The following is a 22,321-nucleotide window of genomic DNA, read 5'->3' as shown; positions in this document are numbered from 1 at the left end:
GTGTGTGACGCTGCATGCCGCCTTACCCCCCACAACCGCACGTTGGGGGAACAGATCCAACGGGTCTGCACTTGGTCTAGTATAACTATAAAACTCTGATCTTGGATGTGTGTGTGTGTGTGTGTTTATTTATTTGTTTGTGTGTTTTCATATCTACTCGAAAAAACAATGTGCGAAATGAAAATAAATTCCATATTCTGGTAGAGATTTACCCCCTGGAGTACGAAATCGGTTTACCTGAAAATTCCGTGCTTTATTTCTTGAGTTATTAATAATAATGCTTACAAGTCCAATCAAATTTTGAAATCAAAATGCCTGTTTTTCGCTGATGACATGACAATGGACCTGCCTGCCTGCCATCTGCTCACTCTGTGACTGACATCACCTCCCACCCCTCCCTCCTCCCCCCGATGTTCAAAGGTTGCCCTGTCGACTGAAGTCCAAAGATCATAGCTGAAGACTGCGTTGGTTCGTTGAAGACTCGCTCGCCCACTCGTGCCTCTGCTGGGGTATCTCCCCTCCCATTTCTGCCCCTCTCCTCTCTCTCCCCCCCAGCCTCTTCATCCTCTCTCTCTCTCCTCCCTCTCTATCTCTCCCCCCCTCTCTCTCCTCCCCTCTCCCCCCCCCACCCCCCCCCCCCCCCCTCGGCTCGGCCCGGACCTCCCCCCTCTCTCTATGTCTCTGCCCCCTCTCTTTCTCTGCCCCTCTCTTTCTCTGCCCCTCTCTCTCTACCCCCCTCCCTCTTCCTCTCTAGACGCACCTGCGAGTTGGGGTGCTATGCGTGAGTGGATAAGGCGGGGATGGGGTAAAAGGAGGGAATGAATAATATTAATATAATATCAAGGGGGGTAGTTAGTGTCTGTGGGGGGTGGTTAGGGTGTGTGTGACACCGCAGGCCGCCCCCCGCAACCACGCGTTGAGAGGACAGGACCCAACGGGTCCCACTTGGTCTAGTATATATATAAAACCAAACATGAGTAATAACAACCCAGTGGTAAATTCCACAGTACAAAATAGCCTGGGCTTCGCAATCAGCTCTTGTGGAGCATAATATGGAAAATAAACTGTTGCATAACTTTAATAAAAATAAGTTGTGACAATGGCATTGGCAAATGCAACATCACTTGAGGGTTTCTTCAGGTAGGTGGGATACAAATCATATATTCCTGCATTAATTCCTCATCTGAAATCCCCCTCCAGTTAATGCCTATGTCACTTTTGCTGTGTCTTGTCTGATAGCTGTGTTTCCCAGACTTCCCTCCCTCATCTCCAGAGGACCAGAGGAGAGGAAGTCTTCCAGGAAATGTTGTTTCTACTCATGGTCTGGATATCAAACACACATTTTATTTTTAATCAAAATGGCGACAGTTTCTCCTCAAGAGCGATAACCGATAATTCTGGTTTAGATGAAGTGCCACAACTCGCTAACTCCTTCCACTGTACATCTTGATCAGCATTGTATCCTTGAGCGGTTGGATATGGAGTACTGCCCAACCTCTGAAGAAGGGTCTCGACCCGAAACGCTTCTCTCCAGAGATTCTGCCTGTCTCACTGAGTTACTCCACCATTTTGTGTCTATCTGTACTTTTATCATTCAAGAATTCATCAGCACCTCTGATATTATATGAGGAAGTCATCAGCTTGAATTCATCAGAATTCATCTGAAAACCAAAACAGCAAGATAGACAGTTCAAGATAAACACAAAACGCTGGAGTAACTCAGCGGGACAGGCAGCATCTCTGGAGAGAAGGAATGGGTGACTTTCTGGGTCTAGACCTTCCTTCAGACTGAGAGTCAGGGGAGAGGGAGTCTAGAGATATGGAGGGGTCAGGTGTGAAAACGACAGATCCATGCAGCCGATGATAATGAAATGTGGAATGGTACATTGTTAGCTGAGGGGAAGGTGATGAGGAGGCACACAGAGTAAAATTAATTAGAGGAACAGTGAAACTAGTTGGAGAACTAGGGTGACGGAGAGATGGAGAGAGAGGGAATGCAAGGGTTACTTGAAGTTAGAGAAATCTATATCATACTGCTGGGTTGTAAGCTGCCCAAGCGAAATACGGTATGAGGTGCTGTTCCTCCAATTTGCACTGGGCCTCACTCTGACAATGCAGGAGGCCCAGGACAGGGAGGTCAGTGTGGGATTGGGAGGGGCAGTTAAAGTATTTGACAACCGGGAGATCACGTAGGCCTAGGCAGTTCAAGCCCCTGGTGACCAGGCACCAACGCCACTAAGTGGTCAATGACAATAGCAACACACTCTCCAATCCAACGGCCAGAGACAACCTCACGTGTGGGAGGGTCTCCGTCATGGACAGGCCTAGTTCCCCACAGCAGGAAAAGCAAGCCCAGGTGAAGCATTCCCCTCCAAACAGGACCATATCAAAGACGCACCATCATCATTGTTAGTGGACTAGTGCTAACTATTGTACTGCTTTTATCACGAGGCATTCATCATCTGTTCTGATGTTATTCCATTCTTGTCAGAGGCATCTGGGCCACATGTTGAATACATATTATTTTTGCCAAATTTAGGTCATGCAGCATACAATTGGGATGAGGGCCATTTTATCCACGTGGACAAACTCTTGATGATAGACAACTGGTAGTTAGGTTAACTCAGTCCCGCTGAGTTACTCCAGCGTTTTATGTCTCTTTAGCATCTGCAATTCCTTCCTACACATGGTAACTAGGTTAAATGACCACTGTATATTGCCCCCAGCCAAGTGGTTGAATTGGGGGGAGAGGATTTGATGGGAGTGCGGGGACAATAACATGAGACCAGCTGAGTGTAAATGTGCTCAGTGTGGACTCAGTGGGCTGAAGGGTCAGTTTCCATCTGTGTGACTCCGTCTCATCAAACAACTTCTTACCTCCAGGCACCTTGACCAGGTAAAACAGTTGTTTTCTCATCTCTAATAACTTAAAATTAATCAAGGAAACTATTCCAAGAAAGTGAAACAGCTTCCTACGTCCCTTACAGGATACTGAGTTGGATGATCAGCCAGGTACAGGATACTGAGTTGGATGATCAGCCATGATCATATTGAATGGCGGTGCAGGCTCGAAGGGCCGAATGGCCTACTCCTGCGCCTATATTCTATGTTTCTCTGTTTCTATGTTATTAATTTTCTCCCAAAAGCAAAGCCTAGAAGATGTTAGGTAGACAAAAATGCTGGAGAAACTCAGTGGGTGAGGCAGCATCTATGGAGCAAAGGAAATAGGCAACGTTTCGGGCCGAAACCCTTCTTCAGACTGATGTGAGGGGAGGGTGGGGAGAAGAAAGGAAGAGGTGGAGCTAGTGGGCTGAGGGAGAGCTGAGAAGGGGAGAAGAAAGTAGGGAAAGTAGGGACTACCTGAAATTGGAGAAGTCAATGTTCATACTGCTGGGGTGTAACTGCCCAATGAGGTGCTGCTCCTCCAATTTCCAGTGGTCCTCACTTACTTACTTACTTAATTAATTTATTGAACATGTTAAAAAAGACAAACACAAATAAACTTGTAAGCAATAAAAAAGAGAATAAAACACAAAGGAAAACAAACAAATAAGTAACTCAAATAATACAAATAATATCGTTCATGTTCAAAAGGGGTAAGAAGAAGTTCGAAACTTTTCTGGGCCCACCCCCTCTTATTTTCTATACATTTTCATGGAAAAACAAAATAATGGGAACAAATGGACCAAAAATCTGTTGAACAGTCCACAAACAAGAAATAACCAAACAGAAAAGAAAATCACTGGTCCAGCTCATAACCATTCAATCTTTTGTTTCTGAAGAGTGTTTTTAGTTTGAATAGAGTCTTACATTTTTTCAGCTCATCATGGCCATGGAGGAGGCCCAGGACAGAAATGTCAGATTCGGAATGGGAGGGGAGTTGAAGTGCTGAGCCACCGGGAGATCAGGTTAGTTAATGCGAACCGAGCGGAGGTGCTCGGCGAAGCGAACGCCAAGCCTATGCTTGGTTTCACCGATGTAGAGCAGCTGACACCTAGAGCAGTGGATGCAATAGATGAGGTTGGAGGAGGTGCAGGTGAACCTCTGCCGCACCTGGAAAGCCGAGAAGATTAATCTCTAATTTCCTAATGTTGTGAAGGTTTGGTGGAATTACTGGGAATAGATGGTAACATATTGTGGAGAGATGGGTAAAATGGACAGAGACGGGTCTCGACTCGAAACATCGGCCATTCCTTCTCTCCATAGATACTGCCTTGCCCGCTGAGTTACTCCAGCATGTTGTGTCTACCTTTGGTAAAACGGACAGGAAAGACTTGAATCGTTACAGCACCTTCACGGCCCTTGATGAACAATTTAGGCGCGTTACAGGCTAACTTGTTAGGCCACTGTTGTGACACAGGAAATTTGGAAGCTAATTTGTGCGCAGAAAGCTCTCATAAACAGCAAAATGATAAACAGCAAATGATTTTATTTTCTGTGCAGTGAAGTTTTCAAATGACTCTTGGCGAGGGAAGGATTTTGAGTGTGAAGTGGAATTGAGCAATTAGTGAGGGTAGAGGGAGGATCTGGCCATTAGTTGAGTTGTGACAGTGGCTGAATAAGTTCAGTATCTCTCTGTATGACACTAATTAGAGCGACATTACTTCCTGATAGTTACCAATGCAAGATCGGCCCGCTCTTATTAAATCTAAAGGTTGAATCTCCTATTAGTCGCTAGTCTCCAGTTGTATCAAAATCATTAATTGTGACTTTTCTAGTGCAGATATAAATAATCAGTAATTGTTTTCAAAATATTGAGTTGGAGGAAATATTTTAATTAGACCACAACAAAGGGGAAAGAGAAACTATCTGAGGTGGTTTTTGTGTTGTTAAGACTGTAGCCCCAGGCACCAAGCCTAACCCATCACCGCATCCTTTGATTGAATGAAAAATCGTGGTGGCAAGATGCATTTGGGGATACAGGCGCTGCCTAATTTAACATATCAAGAGGAATCGTTAAAAGAACAGAGCTTAAAGTGGAAATTAGAATCATGAGAATGTGGGTCAATTGCTAGCATTGCCAACGTCTGACGAGTTGTGCATTCTCTCTTTGACAAAAAGCACCTCAAGAGCCAATTTGAATTGGTCCTTTTTTTTAAAAACGGAGAAACATGTTAAAAGCGAATTCCGTGTTGGAAACTTGAGGCTATTTCTGGACAAAAGAGCAAAGATGGGCCTTCCTCATTATTCTCAGAGGGTGACATGATTGCCATACATTGTGGCCAGGACTGAGTGCTTGGCTGGGTGCCCTCTGCAATGTTGTGGAACTGAGAATACATGTAACCTGCAGCAGGTAATGCATTCATTTGTTCTATATCTCACAACATCACTCATTTTCCCTTTCACCCGACTCTCAGTCAGAAGAAGGGTCTCGACCCAAAACATCACCCATTCCATCTCCCCAGAGATGCTGCCTGTCCCGTTGAGTTACTCCAGCATTTTGTGTCTATCTCAGGTAATGGTGTCAGCTTCCTCTGCTACAGTAAATGACACCGCTGAGCTAATTGGGGGTTTATAACAATCAGATAGTCTTAACACCATCAACACAAATACTGTTTCCTAAATAAGTGGATTTATTTTGACAAATCCGATTCGAATTCTCAATCTGTCATTGTAGGGTTTAAGCACAAATTCTTTGGATCAATTAGCCAAATTGGTTACTCTGGATTGCTCTGGATTACTTAAAATAATCAATATAACCTGTGTATTTGATAATTAGACTTGCATTACAGGGTCACATCCAAACAGTGCAACATAAATAGCAATAGATAAGCTATTTCGAACCTTTTTGAAATTATGTCCCTTCTACCTATTCTGCTGGTTGAAGCAATTGTCAAAGGTGTACAAAATAGGCAAGGGAGCTCTGTATAGTGACCTGACCCAACCTTTATCCATCAGCCATCCAGTCAGCATCTTAACTGGCCAAGCTACAACTGTGGACATCCCCATTTTGTGATTGAAGAAAACAGCATTCTGGTGCAAATAATGGGGCTGAAAACCAAGGAAAAGGAGCAAGCATCACAGGGATAGATAACGACCATGCACCATATGTTGCATTGGTGATGCATAGACTCTTGTGCTAAAACATGATGGGGTAAACTTGCTGTAAAATGCATGTGGCCTAAACACCTCCCAATCAAATTTACTTCAAGAAATCCTCAACTTCTCTTCTTCCTCTCTTCAGTCAACCTCTCTTGGACAATGATGGTTTCGTTGGTTAGGAGTTGGCTGATAAACTGATGGAGAAGCCACTGTCTCCTAAGCAGAACAGGAGGCTCATGGTGAGAAGGTTGTGAGGAGCTCTGCTCTCCCTCTGTGTCTCCCGATGAGTAACCCTGATGCCCCTGTCCCACTTAGGAAACCTGAACGGAAACCTCTGGAGACTTTGCGCCCCACCCAAGGTTTCCGTGCGGTTCCCGGAGGTTGCAGGTGGTTGCCGGAGGTTGCAGGTAGTGGAAGCAGGTAGGGAGACTGACTAAAACCTCCGGGAACCGCACGGAAACCTTGGGTGGGGCGCAAAGTCTCCAGAGGTTTCCATTCAGGTTTCCTAAGTGGGACAGGGGCATTAGATTCTCAGCCCTGAATGTTCCTTTCCCACTTTGACTGGTCTTACCCAAAGTTTGCAGAGTTATTCGGGATGTTGCATTTCTCCGAGTTCGCCCAAGGGTATCCATGGGTGCATTTTCCTGCCTGCCTCCTCGCACACCAGAGCATGGACAGAGCTTCCACTTCATGTGTCTGGGGTTGCAGTCAGATGCGAGCCTGCCTGGGGTTGGGCAACGCTTGCTGATCAGCCTGGGCCTACCACCCTGTGGCTCCAGCTATGCCCAGGGGCAGCTGGTGGCTTTGGACTGAGCTGGGCATTGGAGGAAGGGCCGTACGCACACCAACCACTGACCCAGAGTTAGCTCTGAAGTCCCTGGACCTACACTGACTCCGCTCATTACCAGGACTCCAAATCAGAAAGGTTTGAGTTTGCAGATCACATTTGTATGGTCAAGCTTTGTGGCAGTTGGCTACCTGTTCGCGATTGCCTGTCCACTATCTGTCCACTACCTGTCCACTACAGACAGGAAGTGTCACAGCTGGCGTCCTGGTGCCATCACAATAACCTAGAGCTCAATGCTCTTAAGACAGTGGAATTGATTGTAGACTTTATGAGAGCTCCCCCTCCTTTCACCCCACTCACCATCAACAACACCAAATTCACATCTGTGGAGTCATTTAAGTTCCTTGGAACCATCATCTCCAAGGACCTTAAGTGGGGGGCCACCATCAACTCTGCAGTCAAAAAGGCGCCACAGAGGATGTACTTCCTACGGCAGCTGAGGAAGCACAATCTGCCACAGGCAATGATGGTCCAATACTACACGGCCATCGTAGAGTCTGGTCTCACCTTCTCCATCATGGTCTGGTTTGGCTCAGCCACCCAGCACGACACCTGGAGGCTGCAGCGAATCAGCTGAGAAGGTTATTGGCTGCAACCTTCCCCCCATTGATGAACTGTACACTGCAAGGGCCAGGAAGCGAGCGGGCAAGATCATCTCTGACCCCTCTCGCCCTGGCCACAAACTCTTTGAATTACTTCCCTCTGGAAGGCGACTCCGGACTGTCAAAGCTGCCACAGCCAGACATAAACATTATCCACGAGTAGTAGCTCTACTCAACAGCCAAAAATCTGTAGCCTCCCTTTGATCTGGTATTTTGGTGGTTCACCTGCTTGATCAATGGTGTTTTAACATTAATGTTTTATTATTATTAATGTTTAGTGTTTTCTGAGTCATTCGTAACTGTCACTGTATGTCATGTTGTTACTTGTGGGCGGAGCACCAAGGCAAATTCCTTGTATGTGAATACTTGGCCAATAAACTTACTTACTTACCTGTTCACTACCAATCCACCAGTACCTGTCCACAAGTACCTGTCCACTACTACCTGTCCACCAGTACCTGTCCACCAGTACCTGTCCACCACTACCTGTCCACCAGTACCTGTCCACTACTACCTGTCCACCAGCAAGTGATGAAAGCAGTTGGTTGTCCTCGAGTTTAGGATGGAGAATGGTTTTATTCACAGCGTTGGAATCAGTATAAAACACGGCAGTGAAACTTATAGCCTGTTGTGATTGACCAAGGCTGGGAGAGGAGAGATGCAGTGGCTCAGCCAGTAGAGCTGCTGCCTCAGAGCTCCAGGGCCTCCAGTGCTGTCTGTGTGGAGTTTGCACGTTTTTGCTGGGACCATGTGGGTTTCTTCCGGGTACTCCGGTTTCCCACCACATCCGAAAGATGTGCAGGTTGGTAGTTTAATTGTCATCTGTAAGTTACTTAGTGAGTGGCCTATCCAGGGGGAGAGATGTGAATGTGGGGAGAATAGAAATATGAAGAGTAGGAAGAAACAGCAGACGCTGGTTTATACTGAAGATAGACCCAAAATGCTGCATTAACTCAGCGGGTCAGGCAGCATCTCTGGAGAAAAATAATCGGTGACGTTTCGGGTCGAGACCCTTCTTCAGACTGAAAGTAGAGGTTGGGGGGGGGGGGGGAAACTGGGGGCGAGAAAATGCCAGAACAAATCAGGCTGAGCAACAGATGACCTCAGGAAGGGTGGAGCCCACAATGGCTCATTGTTGGCTGGGGAAGGTGTGATAACAAAAGGGATACAAGGGTATGAACAGTGGAACTGATTGGATGACTAGGGTGGGAGAGGGGGGGGGGGGGGGGGGGGGGGGGGGGGGTGGGGGGAGAGAGGGAATGCAGGAGTTACTTGAAATTAGAGAAATCAACGTTCATTCCATTGGGTTGTAAGCTGTCCAAGTGAAATATGAGGTGCTCTTCCTCCAAGAAGTGAGTAGCATTGCCTTAAGCCTTGTGTTTTGTGGTGGTTTGGTGCTAATGGTGGTGGGCACGTGTCGGTGGGTGAGAGGGGACATGGGGATGACCTTACCTTGTGCCAGGGTCTGTAGTGGGAGGGTGGGCTGTCCGGGCTGGAGGGTCACCAGGCCTTGTCGCTGCAGGTTGAGGAGATGCTGCTGCTGCAGTTGCTGCATTTGAAGGATCTGCTGCTGGAAAGCGAGCTGCTTGTTGCCCAGTTGCTGCAGAGTGGAGAGAGGAAGAGGCCATCAGCGTCCGCATGCCTGCATCACGCAACCAGGGCAAAAACCTGCGCTTCCCCCTGCTACCACCAGTGTGCACTAGTGGTGGGCCCATGCACCCTGCATATGCCTAACACTAACCCTAATGCCCTTCATTCTGAAACCCAGCAAGTAACGCTTTGGGGACTATGACACTCATCACAGCTGAGCCTGGGGTCTTGCACTCTGCAACAGGGAGCTGCCAGATACCCATCAAGATCCCAGCCGTTCTTACCCTGCCTGAATTCAGCCCACATAAACGAAAGCATGTACTCTGAGCTGTAGGCTCAGTGCCACGTGAGGATGTAGAGCGATCCATTGATCTGTCAGAGTGTGGCTTGTATGCACAATGTTAGCAGTCTGCATCCCAGTGGCCTGAACATTGACTTCTCCAATTTCCTGTAGCCCTTGCTGTCTCCTCCCCTTCTCAGCTCTCTGGCTCCACCTCTTCCTTTCTCCTTCCCTCCCCCCCCCCCGCCCCCCACACCCCACCCTGCATCAGCCCGAAACGCTGCCTATTTCCTTCGCTCCATAGATGCTGCCTCACCCGCTGAATTTCTCCAGCATTTTTGTCTACCATGCACAATGTTAACATTTGCAATAACTACCTGTAACATTAACATTAAACTTAAGTAGCGTTATTAGGATGAAGTTCCATGATTAACTCTAGCCTCAGGGGAGGTTGTTGGTGGTTCTGTGAGGCAGGGTCTATGCCCCTCCCAGTCAAGGTCAGAGAGAGTAAACGGCAAGGTCCTGTGAGCAGATTGTTCCCTGCTTCTGACCGTTTGCCTGGAGATGGGGAGTGGGCTGGTGAGGGTTGGTGGTAAAATGTTTATTTGTCACATCTACAACTGCACACTGAGATTCATTTTGCATATATTACACATGTGGGCACCGCCTAGGGTTGCCAACTGTCCCGTAATAGCCGGGACATCCCATATATTGGGCTAAATTGGTTTGTCCCATACGGGACCTCCCTTGTCCCATATTTGACTGCTACTACTCAGGTGGAGGGGACTGTCGGGTCGGAGCGCCGCATCCGGCCCCGCCTCACCCATCCCGACGTAGTGCAGCCCATGGAGTGCAGCAGCACCAGCAGTGCCCCGCCCCTGGCTCCATCGGTCGGCAGCCCAGCCAGCTGTCCAACCTTCGGGCCTTCGCTTACTGCCGACACCACCACCCCTCCTTCTCATGGCCGATCATCAGTTCATGAGTTGGATGGGGTGCCGGACTTTGCGAGCGATGTCGCGCGGGCCAAAACGCCTCAGCTGGCCCGGCGGGCTGGGCTTTGTGTGTAGTCCAGCACCCGGGCCAACTCATCATTCACCCAGCCACGGCCAAGTCTGTCAACGAATTGCTGTTGGGAATTTGTCCCTTATTTTGACTTTTTGTCCCTTATTTGGGAGTGAGAAAGTTGGCAACCCTAGCGCCGCCATCTTTGGCGCCATTATTCAAAGTACAAAGTCCGATCGGCCCGCACGCTCGATGTACTGGAGCAGTTCCCGCAAACCGTCATCCCTCTCCTCTCCTCTCCTCTCCTCTCCTCTCCTCTCCTCTCCTCTCCTCTCCTCTCCTCTCCTCTCCTCTCCCGGCCATCTTTGTGTCCCGGGGGCGCCTCCTGCAGCTGACCTGAAGGCGCTGGAGGTATCACCCCGGTTCACCCTCCCACTGGTCCTTGCTCCTCCCGTCTGACTTCTCCAGCTCCTTCCCGGTTACGCCGTCAGCCGAATCTTCGTGCGGGTTCCCCGTCCCGCCGACCGTTGGAGGTCTCGCCGACCGACGAGCCTTCAGGCGGACACCACCAAGCCTTTGGCTGGGTTCCTGATCCCGCTGACCAACGGGCCTTCGGGCAAGATCCCGCCGACTGACAAGCTTTTGTGTGGTCCCTGTCCCACCAACAACCTGCCTTCATCAATGATACAGGAGGTTTCTCCTATGATGTTCCCAGTTTTTAAGAATAAGGAGTAAGCCATTTAGAACGGAGACGAGGAAACACGTTTTCTCACAGAGAGTGGTGAGTCTGTGGAATTCTCTGCCTCAGAGGACGGTGGAGGCCGGTTCTCTGGATGCTTTCAAGAGAGAGCTAGATAGGGCTCTTAAAAATAGCGGAGTCAGGGGATATGGGGAGAAGGCAGGAATGGGGTACTGATTGTGGATGATCAGCCATGATCACATTGAATGGCGGTGCTGGCTCGAAGGGCCGAATGGCCTACTCCTGCACCTATTGTCTATTGTCTATTGTCTTGGATGCAACTCAACTTCCTTAAATTAAACAGTAACAAAACAGAATTTCTCCTCATTGGCTCCAAATCAACACTTACCAAAATTAACAACCCCACTCCCACTATTGACGGCACCACTGTCTCCCCATCTCCTCAGGCCCGCAACCTTGGCGTGATCTTTGACTCAACCCTCTCCCTTGAGCCTCACATCCGCCATGTTGTCAAAACATCATTTTTTCACCTCCGAGACATTGCCAAAATCAGACCCCGCTGCTGAAAGACTCATCCATGCCTTCATCTCCTCCCGACTGGACTACTGTAACTCTCTTCTCTTTGGCATTAATTCCAGCAACATCAACCAACTCCAACTGGTCCAGAATGCAGCCGCCCGACTCATTACCCACACCAAATCCTGGCACCACATCACCCCAGTCCTCAAAGAACTTCATTGGCTTCCCATTTCCCACCGGATCATCTACAAAATCCTGGTCCTCGCCTACAAAGCCCTCAACCACTTGGCCCCCCCTTATCTCACTGACCTCCTCTCCCCCTACCAACCCTCACGGTCCCTCAGATCCATTTCAGCCGGTCTCCTCTCCATTCTGAAATCCAACCTCTGCACTTTTGGAGACAGAGCCTTCTCCAGGGCAGCTCCCAGGCTCTGGAACTCCCTCCCACAATTGAGCCGAACTTCTGAGTCCCTCACCATCTTCCAGTCCCGCCTCAAGACCCATCTCTTCACCTCTGCATACCCTTAGTCCCATGTCCCCCTCCCCTTTGCATCTCTGTCTTACTGCTCTATTTTGTTTTGTTCTTGACTCACCATGTAAAGCGACTTTGAGTCCTTGAAAAGCTCTATACAAATAAAATGTATTATTATTATTATTATTATTATTATTATTATTATTATTATTGTCTCTGGAGCTCCACCCATGACATCTCCGACCAAAATGTCCAGGTATGTGAAACCCTCCTCTTCATTTGCACCCTCCCCTCTCCTCCCCTCCCCTGCCCTCTCCTCCTTTCCCAGCACACGCTCCCCTCCCCTCCCCACCCCTGCCCTCTCCTCCTTTCCCACCACACGCTCCCCTCCCCTCATAGAAACATAGAAACATAGAAAATAGGTGCAGGAGTAGGCCATTCGGCCCTTCGAGCCTGCACCGCCATTCAATATGATCATGGCTGATCATCCAACTCAGTATCCCGTACCTGCCTTCTCTCCATACCCTCTGATCCCCTTAGCCACAAGAGCCACATCTAACTCCCTCTTAAATATAGCCAATGAACTGGCCTCGACTACCCTCTGTGGCAGGGAGTTCCAGAGATTCACCACTCTCTGTGTGAAAAAAGTTCTTCTCATCTCGGTTTTAAAGGATTTCCCCCTTATCCTTAAGCTGTGACCCCTTGTCCTGGACTTCCCCAACATCGGGAGCAATCTTCCTGCATCTAGCCTGTCCAACCCCTCATCTACCCTCTCCTCCTCCTTCTTCCCCTCCCTACCCTTCCCCCCCCCCCCCCCCCCCCCCCCCCCCACCACCCCTACCCCTGCCCTCCCCTCCCCTCCTTCTACACCCTCCACTCCCACCTCTATTGCAGCAGTTTATTTGCATCCTCTTCCTGTTTCCTTGACCTGGTGAGGCCTCCAGAGGAATTTCCTGATTGTCCCTTAATTGTGCCAAATCTACTGTTCATTATTCTTGGTGTAAAAATTTACTCCTAATGGCTTGTTCCCGTTATTTCTTATGAATATAGGATTCGAGCTTTCATACATTTTAAACTAAGGATGTACAGCTTTTTTTGTGAAGCTTGCTTTTGTGGTGATGGCTTCACTAACGAGCAACCCTCTGTGGCCTATTAACATAGTCCCCAGCGATGTGTTAGTAAACCAGATTACCAAGGCACAGCCCAGCTGCTTGAACCCTGCCACTGCACTGACACATCTTATCTGAATGTATTAAGCATGAATATATTACCAATGGGTCCCGGCACTAACACATATTAGGACGAAATCTCCTAGCCGGTCTCCTCGGGAAACGAGAATTGAACAAAGACAATAGACAATAGGTGCAGGAGGAGGCCATTCGGCCCTTCGAGCCAGCACCGCCATTCAATGTGATCATGGTTGATCATCCACAATCAGTACCCCGTTCCTGCCTTCTCCCCATATCCACTGACTCCGCTATCTGCCATTTCCACGACAGGCATGCACGGAATTACTCCAAGTGACTCCAAACTGTTTGGCTCTCTCATTTAGCCAACTCTGTCAATAGAACCGACTCTCTCTCCACCAGGATGCTCCATCCCTGATTGATCAGGGATGTGAGGACAACAGGGATGCTGTCTGTGGGAGCACTGACACGTCAGCTTGGGGAACGAGACACTAAACATGAACTCAAAGCCCAAACTTGCAACCCAACACATCTGTCCCATGAGGTCCTGGCTCTGACTGAGTGGGTTCTGATTCCTCTCCCATCTCCTCCCATCTTGTAAGAAGTCAGTTTATGTCAGACAAAGGCTCACTTCTAGCTGATAAACGCTGCCGTTTAAAGTTGCCAATTAGTTGGGATTGTTCTGGCATCAATAAGTATTGAAAAGTAAACATATGAAAAGTTGCGCTGGAAAATAAATCAATAACTCTGCCGTTGTACGTGACGTAGAGTAACTCAGCGGGTCAGGCAGCATCTTTGGAGAGTATGGATAGATGGCATTTCAGGTTTAGACCTGACCCAAAATCTCACCTATCCACCTTCTCCAGAAATGCTGCCTGCCCCACTGAGTTACTCCAGCACCTTGTGTCTTTTTTTCCCCTCTACACTCTCGGTCCTGATGCAAGACATGACCTCCGCAGATGCTGCTAGACCTGTTAAATCCTTCCAGCAGTTTGCTTTCTGCTCCTGATTTCAGCATCTGCGGCTTCTTGTGACTTGGCCTCTGTGCTCCAGTGTAGAGGGACTTCATTCTCTGTCTAATCCACGCTGCTCCTGACCTGGGAGTGTTTACTGAATCAGTGTTGCTGAAGTCAACCCTGATATCCACCCTACAGAATATCCAGCCCACGAGTGTAAAAAGGGCTTCACTCTTCATTCTACATTTGCTCTGAAAATATTTCTGGAACTCAATAAAATTCCACATCCCAAAGCTAATAAAATTTGCATGCAATAAAGAAAGTTTTTTTTTTGAAAGTCTGGCCTTCTGTAGCTTATGCCCCACAATCACCCCTCCTTTCAATAACTACGGACTCTCTGAGGTAAATCAAAAGCTGTCAAAGATATCAGCCCGAAATGGCAGCAGAAAACTGGCACAGTATTAAGTGATAAGGTCCAGAGATGTTACTGTGATAAAGGATACTGCAGGGTTCAGCAGCGGGAGGAATGATAAACACCTCTTTGATATACTCAGTGAAATATGGGCTGTATCACTGTGGTAGATGAGATCTTTAGAAGCTGAAGAAGGAAATGGTTCTTGATCCAAATCTGCAATATGGCCAAACTGCTTATAAACCAACACAGACAGGAGTTCCCAGGAGAGGGGAGAGGGTCAAGGCCATTTCCTTGGAGGGGGTGTAATACATTTGAAGATGCTGGGTGTTCGTTGATGGGCTTCACTCCTTTAACACGTTTTGTCTGTATTCTGTTTACATTAGATTCAGTTCAGTGACTAAAGCTAGCGGGGTAACAGGCTTGTCAGGTTGATTTATGAGCACATCAACCCAAGTTTCTGTGTATCGTACAAGACTGACAGCGGCAGTTCATTAAATCTGGGTCCTGAGTGACTCAGAACTTGGCGTCAGACCTGCTGCTTAAACGTCAACTTTAACCCCCTGAAATACGCCACTTGTTTTTCAATGTTTTCCTTCCTCTGCTGAAGCAACGGACCCCTTGTGGTAACTCCGCAGGTGCCAGCTGCTGCATTCCCATTGCCCACGTACTTTAAGAATAAGGGGTCGGCCATTTAGAACTGAGATGAGGGAAAACTTTTTCACCCAGAGAGTTGTGAATCTGTGGAATTCTCTGCCACAGACGGCAGTGGAGGTCAGTTCACTGGATGGTTTCAAGAGAGAGTTAGATTTAGCTCTTAGGGCTAACGGAATCAAAGGTATATGGGGAGAAAGCAGGAACGGGGTACTGATTTTGGATGTTAGCCATGATCATATTGAATTGCTGGCTGAAGGACCGAATGGCCTACTCCTGCACCTATTTAATATGTTTCTATGTACTGATCCCGAGAGGGCTTTGGGGAGCAGCAGAAGAGGAGAGCTGAGCTCCTGATCTGATGCTGCAGTAACTCAGTGGGATATCCAACACACACTTCCTACACACACGATCTGATGCACTGTTTGCCCAAGGAAGATCAGCTTCATGACCAGCACTCACCTTGAAGCGAGTGGCAGCGGTGAAATAGCTCTTGGAGTGAAGTCACACGTTGTGAAACAGGGCAGTGAATGCGCTACAAACATGGCCACCATCCCTGCATTTCATAGCTCTTGGTTCAAAGGTAAAAACTGGCCCAAATTTACCCAATATAACTCTACTGCTGTGGATGTTTCAGCAAAATGATGCCATGAGACCTTTTAGGTCAATCTTAAGGGCCGGTCCCACTGTACGAGGTAATTCAAGAGTTCTCCCTGATTCAAACTCGGAGAATTACCGTAATAGCCGCTCGTAGGTACTCGGGGCTCTCGTGGACATTTTTCAACGTTGAAAAAACGCGCTTCCCGAGTGACCGCTTTTCCCGAGTACCTGCCGTTAGCGTTACGAGCCGCTAAGAGACGTCCCGAGCTCCGAAGTGCCCGCTACGTACATTCTACGTACTTACCACGAGTTTGATTTTTTTTTTAACTCGGGAGAGCTCTTGGGTAAACTCGTATAGTGGGACAGGCCCTTTAGTTTAACAAACAAAAGGTCAGTGGGTCAGACAGTGAAATGTATATACTCAGGTTTGCACTGATCTATTGCTTTTGTCCGTAGATTAGGACCTCACCTCAATGAAAGACAAAAACCCCACTCATGTACAGCTGAGGCATTGAGTGGAAGAGTTGGGCCATGTTACACATTGGTTTGGCCTCACTTAGAGCACTGCGTGCAGTTCTGGTCTCCACGCCAGAGGACGTGACTCAGCTAAAGAGTGCAGAAAAGATTCACAAGGATTCACTGGATTAGAGAGAGGGCTTGGGTTATTGGATAGGCTGGGCCTAATTTCCCTGAGGTGAATGAGGCTGAGAGGTGACATGATAGAAGTGTATACAATTAAGGGGTTTTGTAGATACATAGATAGGGCAGTTAGACAGAGGCTGGTTCCTGTAATGGGGGGAGGGAAAATCAAAACCTGGAGGGTGTGGGTTTAAGGTGAGGGGGAGGTAGTTTAAAGGGTGTGTGACCGGTAATATTTTCACATAAAGAGCAGTGGGTGGCTGGAATGAGCTGCCAGTGAGGGGAAAGGGATTCATGCAGGCAAGTGGGATTAGGATAGTTAGACACAATGGTTGACATATATGTGGTGGGCCAAAGGGCCTGTTGCTATGCTGTAAATGTGTATGACTATCAATGACCCTAATGTGCCATTGGGATGAACACTCACAGAAAATAGGCAGGAGGCTTAAATGTCCGACTTCCCAGGGACATTACATTTCAAAACTGATTTGAAATGTTTAGTGGATGGATCCCATCTCTTCCCACATGTAAAATGTCCGGCAGTGGTCCCCGATGATTGATAAGGAGCAGGAAACAAGGCTGACTTTCACCCCCACTTTAGCGGGACAGGCAGCATCTCTGGAGAGAAGGAATGGGTGACGTTTCGGGTCAAGAAGAAGGGTCTCAACCCAAAATGTCACCCATTCCTTCTCTCCAGAGATGCTGCCTGTCCCGCTGAGTTACTCCAGCATTTTGTATCTATCTTCGGTGTAAATCAGCATCTGCAGTTCAGTTTAGTTTAGAGATACAGTGTAGAAACAGGCCCTTCGGCCCACCGAGTCCGCACCGACCAGCGATCCCTGCACACTAACACTATCTACACACCTAGGGACAATTTTTACATATATACCAAGCCAATTAACCTACGAACCTGTACGTCTTTGGAGTGTGGGAGGAAACCAAAGTTCTCGGAGAAAATCCACGAAGGTCACAGGGAGAACGTACAAACTCCGTACAGACAGCACCCATAGCCAGGATCGAACCCGGGTCTCTGGCGCTGTAAGCACTGTAAGGCAGCGACTCTACCGCTGTGCCACCGTGCTGCCCTTCCTACACCTTTCACCACACCTTCCTCTCTTCTCAGGATCATCGTGGCAAAGATTGACATGACTCTTTGATGTCTCTCACTAGTTGCTTGCCAGACCAGCCAACACCTACAACCCTACCCCCACCCCCCCCCCCACCCCCCCCCCATCTCAGACATTAAAGCCCCAGGAAATGCTCCTTACTCCATGTACACAATGTCACAGAGTCAAATTGATCTTGGTTTGACATACAAATTTAATGCAATTCAACTCAAGGAGGAAGGTGTGGATAGACACAAAATGCTGGAATAACCCAGCGGGACAGGCAGCATCTCTGGATCGAAGGAATGGGTGACGTTTCAGGTTGAGGCCCTTCTTCAGACTGAGAGTCAGGGGAGAGGGAGACACAGAGATATGAAAAGGTAAGGTGTGAAAACGAGAGATTAAAGGGGACGAAGACAAGGAAAATGGAGAATAGATCATAGTTACCTAGGGGAAGGTGACAACGAAGCCTACAAAGATAACATTTAATTAGGAATATGGTCAGACTGGTCGGAGAACTAGGAAGGGGGAGGGATGTACAGAGAGGGAAAGCAAGTGTTACTTGAAGTTAGAGAAATCAATATTCATACCGCTGGGGTGTAATATAATATAAGGTGCTGTTCCTCCAATTTGCGCTGGGCCTCACTCTGACAGTGGAGGAGGCCCCAGGACAGAAAGGTCAGTGTGGGAATGTGAGGGGGAGTGTTTAGCAACCGGGAGATCAGGGAATGTTTAGGCGGGCTGAGCGGAGGTGTTCAGCGAAACGATCGGCGAGGCTGCGCTTGGTCTCGCTGTAATGTAAGTTGTGGCTAGACCCCGGTTGTTTTGATCTCGAGGTTTAGGGTTCTGGACGGAGGGCTGGTGAAACTGTTCATTAATCTGGGCCCATTGGAACGCAATGCAATTTTGCACAGCGAGGAAGGGAAGGAATATGAGGACCCTGGGGGGAAAGTGGGACTGAGATAAGAAATGTCACTCAGCCATCTGCCTCTCCTCTTCTGCTCCTATTTCCTGCAATCTTAAAAAAGAACCTTCCAGTAATTTTCACTGTGTACCATTAGAGAAAAAACTGAAAATAAAATTGCAACATAAAAGCCCAAACCAGCCAAAGAAAAAAGCTCTGATGTGACATCAAAGTAGCTGTTTTAATGTCAGTGTGAAGCATAAACTTGATGGTAATCAATGAGGACCTCAATCATTCTATTTAAGCAGCACAGGGATCCCTTCCACCCAATAAAACAAACTGATCTTTGTAGAGTTTGCTCTTCCCCTTCACACAAGCGAGGGCTGTTAATCACAGGAAAGGAACAATTCAAATCTATGTGAGTTTTGTGTAACTGGCATGGGAGATAATTTGTAAACAGCGTATGTTTGGATCTTTGGAAGACAACAGATAAAGAGCTACACGAGAATTGATGCAACACCAGGACAGATCGGGGCTATTGTTTTAGCATGGATAGACACAAAATGCTGGAGTAACATAGAAAGATAGAAAAATAGGTGCAGGAGTAGGCCATTCGGCCCTTCAGGCCAGCACCGCCATTCAATATGATCATGGCTGATCATCTAATATCAGTACCCCCTTACTGCTTTCTCCCCATATCCCTTGATTCCTTTAGCCCTAAGAGCTAAATCTAACTCTCTCTTGAAAACATCAGCAAATTGGCCTCCTCTGTCTTCTGTGGCAGAGAATTCCACAGATTCATAATTCTCTGAAGAAGTTCTTCCTCATCTCAGTCCGAAATGGCCTACCCCTTATTCTTAAACTGTGACCCTTGGTTCTGGATTCCCCCAACATCGGGAACATTTTCCCTGCATCTAGCCTGTCCAATCCTTTAAGAATTTTGTATGTTTCTATAAGATCCCCTATCTTCTAAATTCCAGTGAATACAAGCCCGTTCTTTCATCACATGTCAGTCTCGCCATCCCGGGAATTAACCTGATGAACCTACGCTGCACTCCCTCAATAGCAATAATGTCCTTCCTCAAATTAGGACAGGCAGCATCTCTGGAGAGAAGGAATGGGTGACGTTTCAGGTTGAGACCCTTCTACAGGGAGGAGGTCCAGCACTTAGCAGCATGGTGCGCTGACAACAACCTGGCCCTTAACTCCAAGAAGACCAAGGAGCTCATTGTAGACTTCAGGAAGTCCAGGGGCGGCACGCACACCCCCATCCACATTAACGGGACGGAGGTGGAACGTGTTTCTAGCTTCAGGTTCCTGGGAGTCAACATCTCCGATGACCTCTCTTGGACCCACAATACCTCAACTCTGATCAAGAAGGCTCACCAGCGTCTCTTCTTCCTGAGGAGACTGAAGAAGGTCCATCTGTCTCCTCAGATCCTGGTGAACTTCTACCGCTGCACCATCGAGAGCATCCTTACCAACTGCATCACAGTATGGTATGGCAACTGCTCTGTCTCCGACCGGAAGGCATTGCAGAGGGTGGTGAAAATTGCCCAACGCATCACCGGTTCCTCGCTCCCCTCCATTGAGTCTGTCCAAAGCAAGCGTTGTCTGCGGAGGGCGCTCAGCATCGCCAAGGACTGCTCTCACCCCAGCCATGGACTGTTTACCCTCCTACCATCCGGGAGGCGCTACTGGTCTCTCCGTTGCCGAACCAGCAGGTCCAGGAACAGCTTCTTCCCGGCGGCTGTCACTCTACTCAACAACGTACCTCGGTGACTGCCAATCACCCCCCCACCCCCCGGACACTTATTATCACTTATTATTATTTATTCAAATCATTTGCTATGTCGCTCTTCCAGGGAGATGCTAAATGCATTTCGTTGTCTCTGTACTGTACACTGACAATGACAATTAAAATTGAATCTGAATCTGAATCTGAATCTGAATCTTCTTCAGACTGGATTGCCGACGGGTTAATTGACAGAAGACAAAGAGTTTGACTAAATGGATCATATACAGCAGGAGCTGATGAAGGAAGCGTTTCAACTCTTCCAGGTGTAGATACGAACAATCTGTATCTATACTTAGACGAGGGAATTGTGCGCACATAATATTTTCAGATTGCTGATGGTACAAAATGAGATGTAAAGTTAGCTGAGAAAAGTACACAAAGCTGTTGTAACACAAACGTGTTAAGTACAAGTGGCGGCGCGGCTCTGGCTGCAGCGGCTCTCCGGCAGTCCTGTTTGTTTTGTGTTTTTTGGGTTGTTTATTTTCGTTTTGGTTAGTCTAGTTTTGGTTTTTAGTTTGTGTTTTTGGGGGGGGGGGTTGAAACGGGGCTTGCTGTCTCTCCCTGCGGGGGAATGCGACTTTTTTGTCGTATTCCCCTTCTCTGCCTCCGTCTGCGCTGAGGCCTAATGGCGGAGCTGGCGACCTCGAGGCTCAGGAGGCAGAGCCCGCCAGGACTCGCACTGAGCTCGCTCCCGTGAGGACGGCCCGGCTCGGGGCTGGAACAGGGCTTTCGTGAGGGGCTGTGATGGCCGGCCCGAGGAAGGAACGGTGCTCCCGTCGGAGTAGCCGAGCTCGGGGAGGTACGGCGTTCCCAGCCCGAGGGAGGAGCGGCGCCCGGTCGGGGCGGCCCAGCCCGAGGGAGGAGCGGTGCCCGGTCGGGGCGGCCCAGCCCGAGGGAGGAGCGGTGCCCGGTCGGGGCGGCCCAGCCCGAGGGAGGAGCGGCGCCCAGTCGGGGCGGCCCAGCCCGAGGGAGGAGCGGCGCCCAGTCGGGGCGGCCTGGCGCGAGGGAGGAGCGGCGGCCTGGCGCGAGGCTGAGACGGTGGCAGTACTCACGTGAGGGCGATCCGGCTCGGGGCTGGAACGATGCTCCGGGGGCTGGGACGGCAGTTCTGGTGGCGGTGGCCTGAGACCGGGGGTTCGGCCGCGGGCCAGCGGCTGCGTCAGCAGGTCTGGTGAGCGGCAGCTTCGACTACCCCGGGCCGCGGTGTTTGAGCCGCAGGACAGGTTTTAACATCGCCCGGGGGTATCGCCTCAGCGCAGAAGGAGAAGAGGAGGGAAGAGACTGCAGCCCTAAGACTTTTGCCTCCATCACAGTGAGGAGATGTTGGGTGGACTCACTGTGGTGGATGTTAATATGTGTTTATTGTTGTTTTTTATTGTATTGTATTGTATGTATGACTGCTTAAATTTCGTTCAGACTTCGGTCTGGATGACAATAAAAGGCTATTCTATTCTATTCTATTGTGTAAAGAGATGGCAGAATATGAAGTGTGAAGTTTGCTACCTAGATTGGAACAATGGAAAACGACGGCATTTAAAAAGATTATGATTAGCAAATCTTGCTAAAAGCCTGAAGATAGACTCAAAAACCTGGAGTAACTCAGTGGGACAGGCAGCATCTCTGGAGAGAAGGAATGCGTGACGTTTAGGTTGAGACCCTTCTTCAGAAGTCCCGTTGTTCTGCATTAATTATAGTTGGCACGTATGTACAGCAAGCAATGGGAGAAATGTTGGAATATAAAGCTAACAATCTTGCCTCATTTATTTAGCACTAGTGAGATTCCACCTGGTGCAATGTGCACCCACTTGGTCTCCATGGCAAAGGAAAGATTGTCTATAAGTGCATCTCCCTTGGTCATTAGCATTAGGTGCATGATGTGGTATTGATACAGCACTGCACTGTGTCTCTGACATTCATTCCAATGCAGTCAAATGGGCTCAGCTACTATTTGGTGTGTTCAAGGAGACCAACTGGGGAATGAATTTCTCGTTATGTATACTTGCCTTAGAGG

General features: G+C 48.5%; 1 protein-coding gene across 3 annotated transcripts in view; it reads right to left on the bottom strand.

Moving 5' to 3' along the window:
* Positions 1 to 22,321, bottom strand: part of LOC116986692 (forkhead box protein P2-like) — a 333,583-nt gene that overhangs the window by 80,134 nt on the left and 231,128 nt on the right. For all 3 annotated transcript variants that reach the window (XM_033042263.1, XM_033042262.1, XM_033042264.1), the window contains one exon: positions 8,944 to 9,091. In XM_033042263.1, coding sequence (XP_032898154.1) covers positions 8,944 to 9,091 — 148 coding nt within the window. The remainder of the gene's footprint in view (positions 1 to 8,943; positions 9,092 to 22,321) is intronic.

The sequence above is a fragment of the Amblyraja radiata genome, chromosome 24 (assembly GCF_010909765.2).
Source record: "Amblyraja radiata isolate CabotCenter1 chromosome 24, sAmbRad1.1.pri, whole genome shotgun sequence".
In the NCBI taxonomy this organism is placed as follows: domain Eukaryota; kingdom Metazoa; phylum Chordata; class Chondrichthyes; order Rajiformes; family Rajidae; genus Amblyraja; species Amblyraja radiata.
Note: the sequence above shows the minus strand (reverse complement) of the source record. Positions and strands in the feature narration are given on the sequence as shown.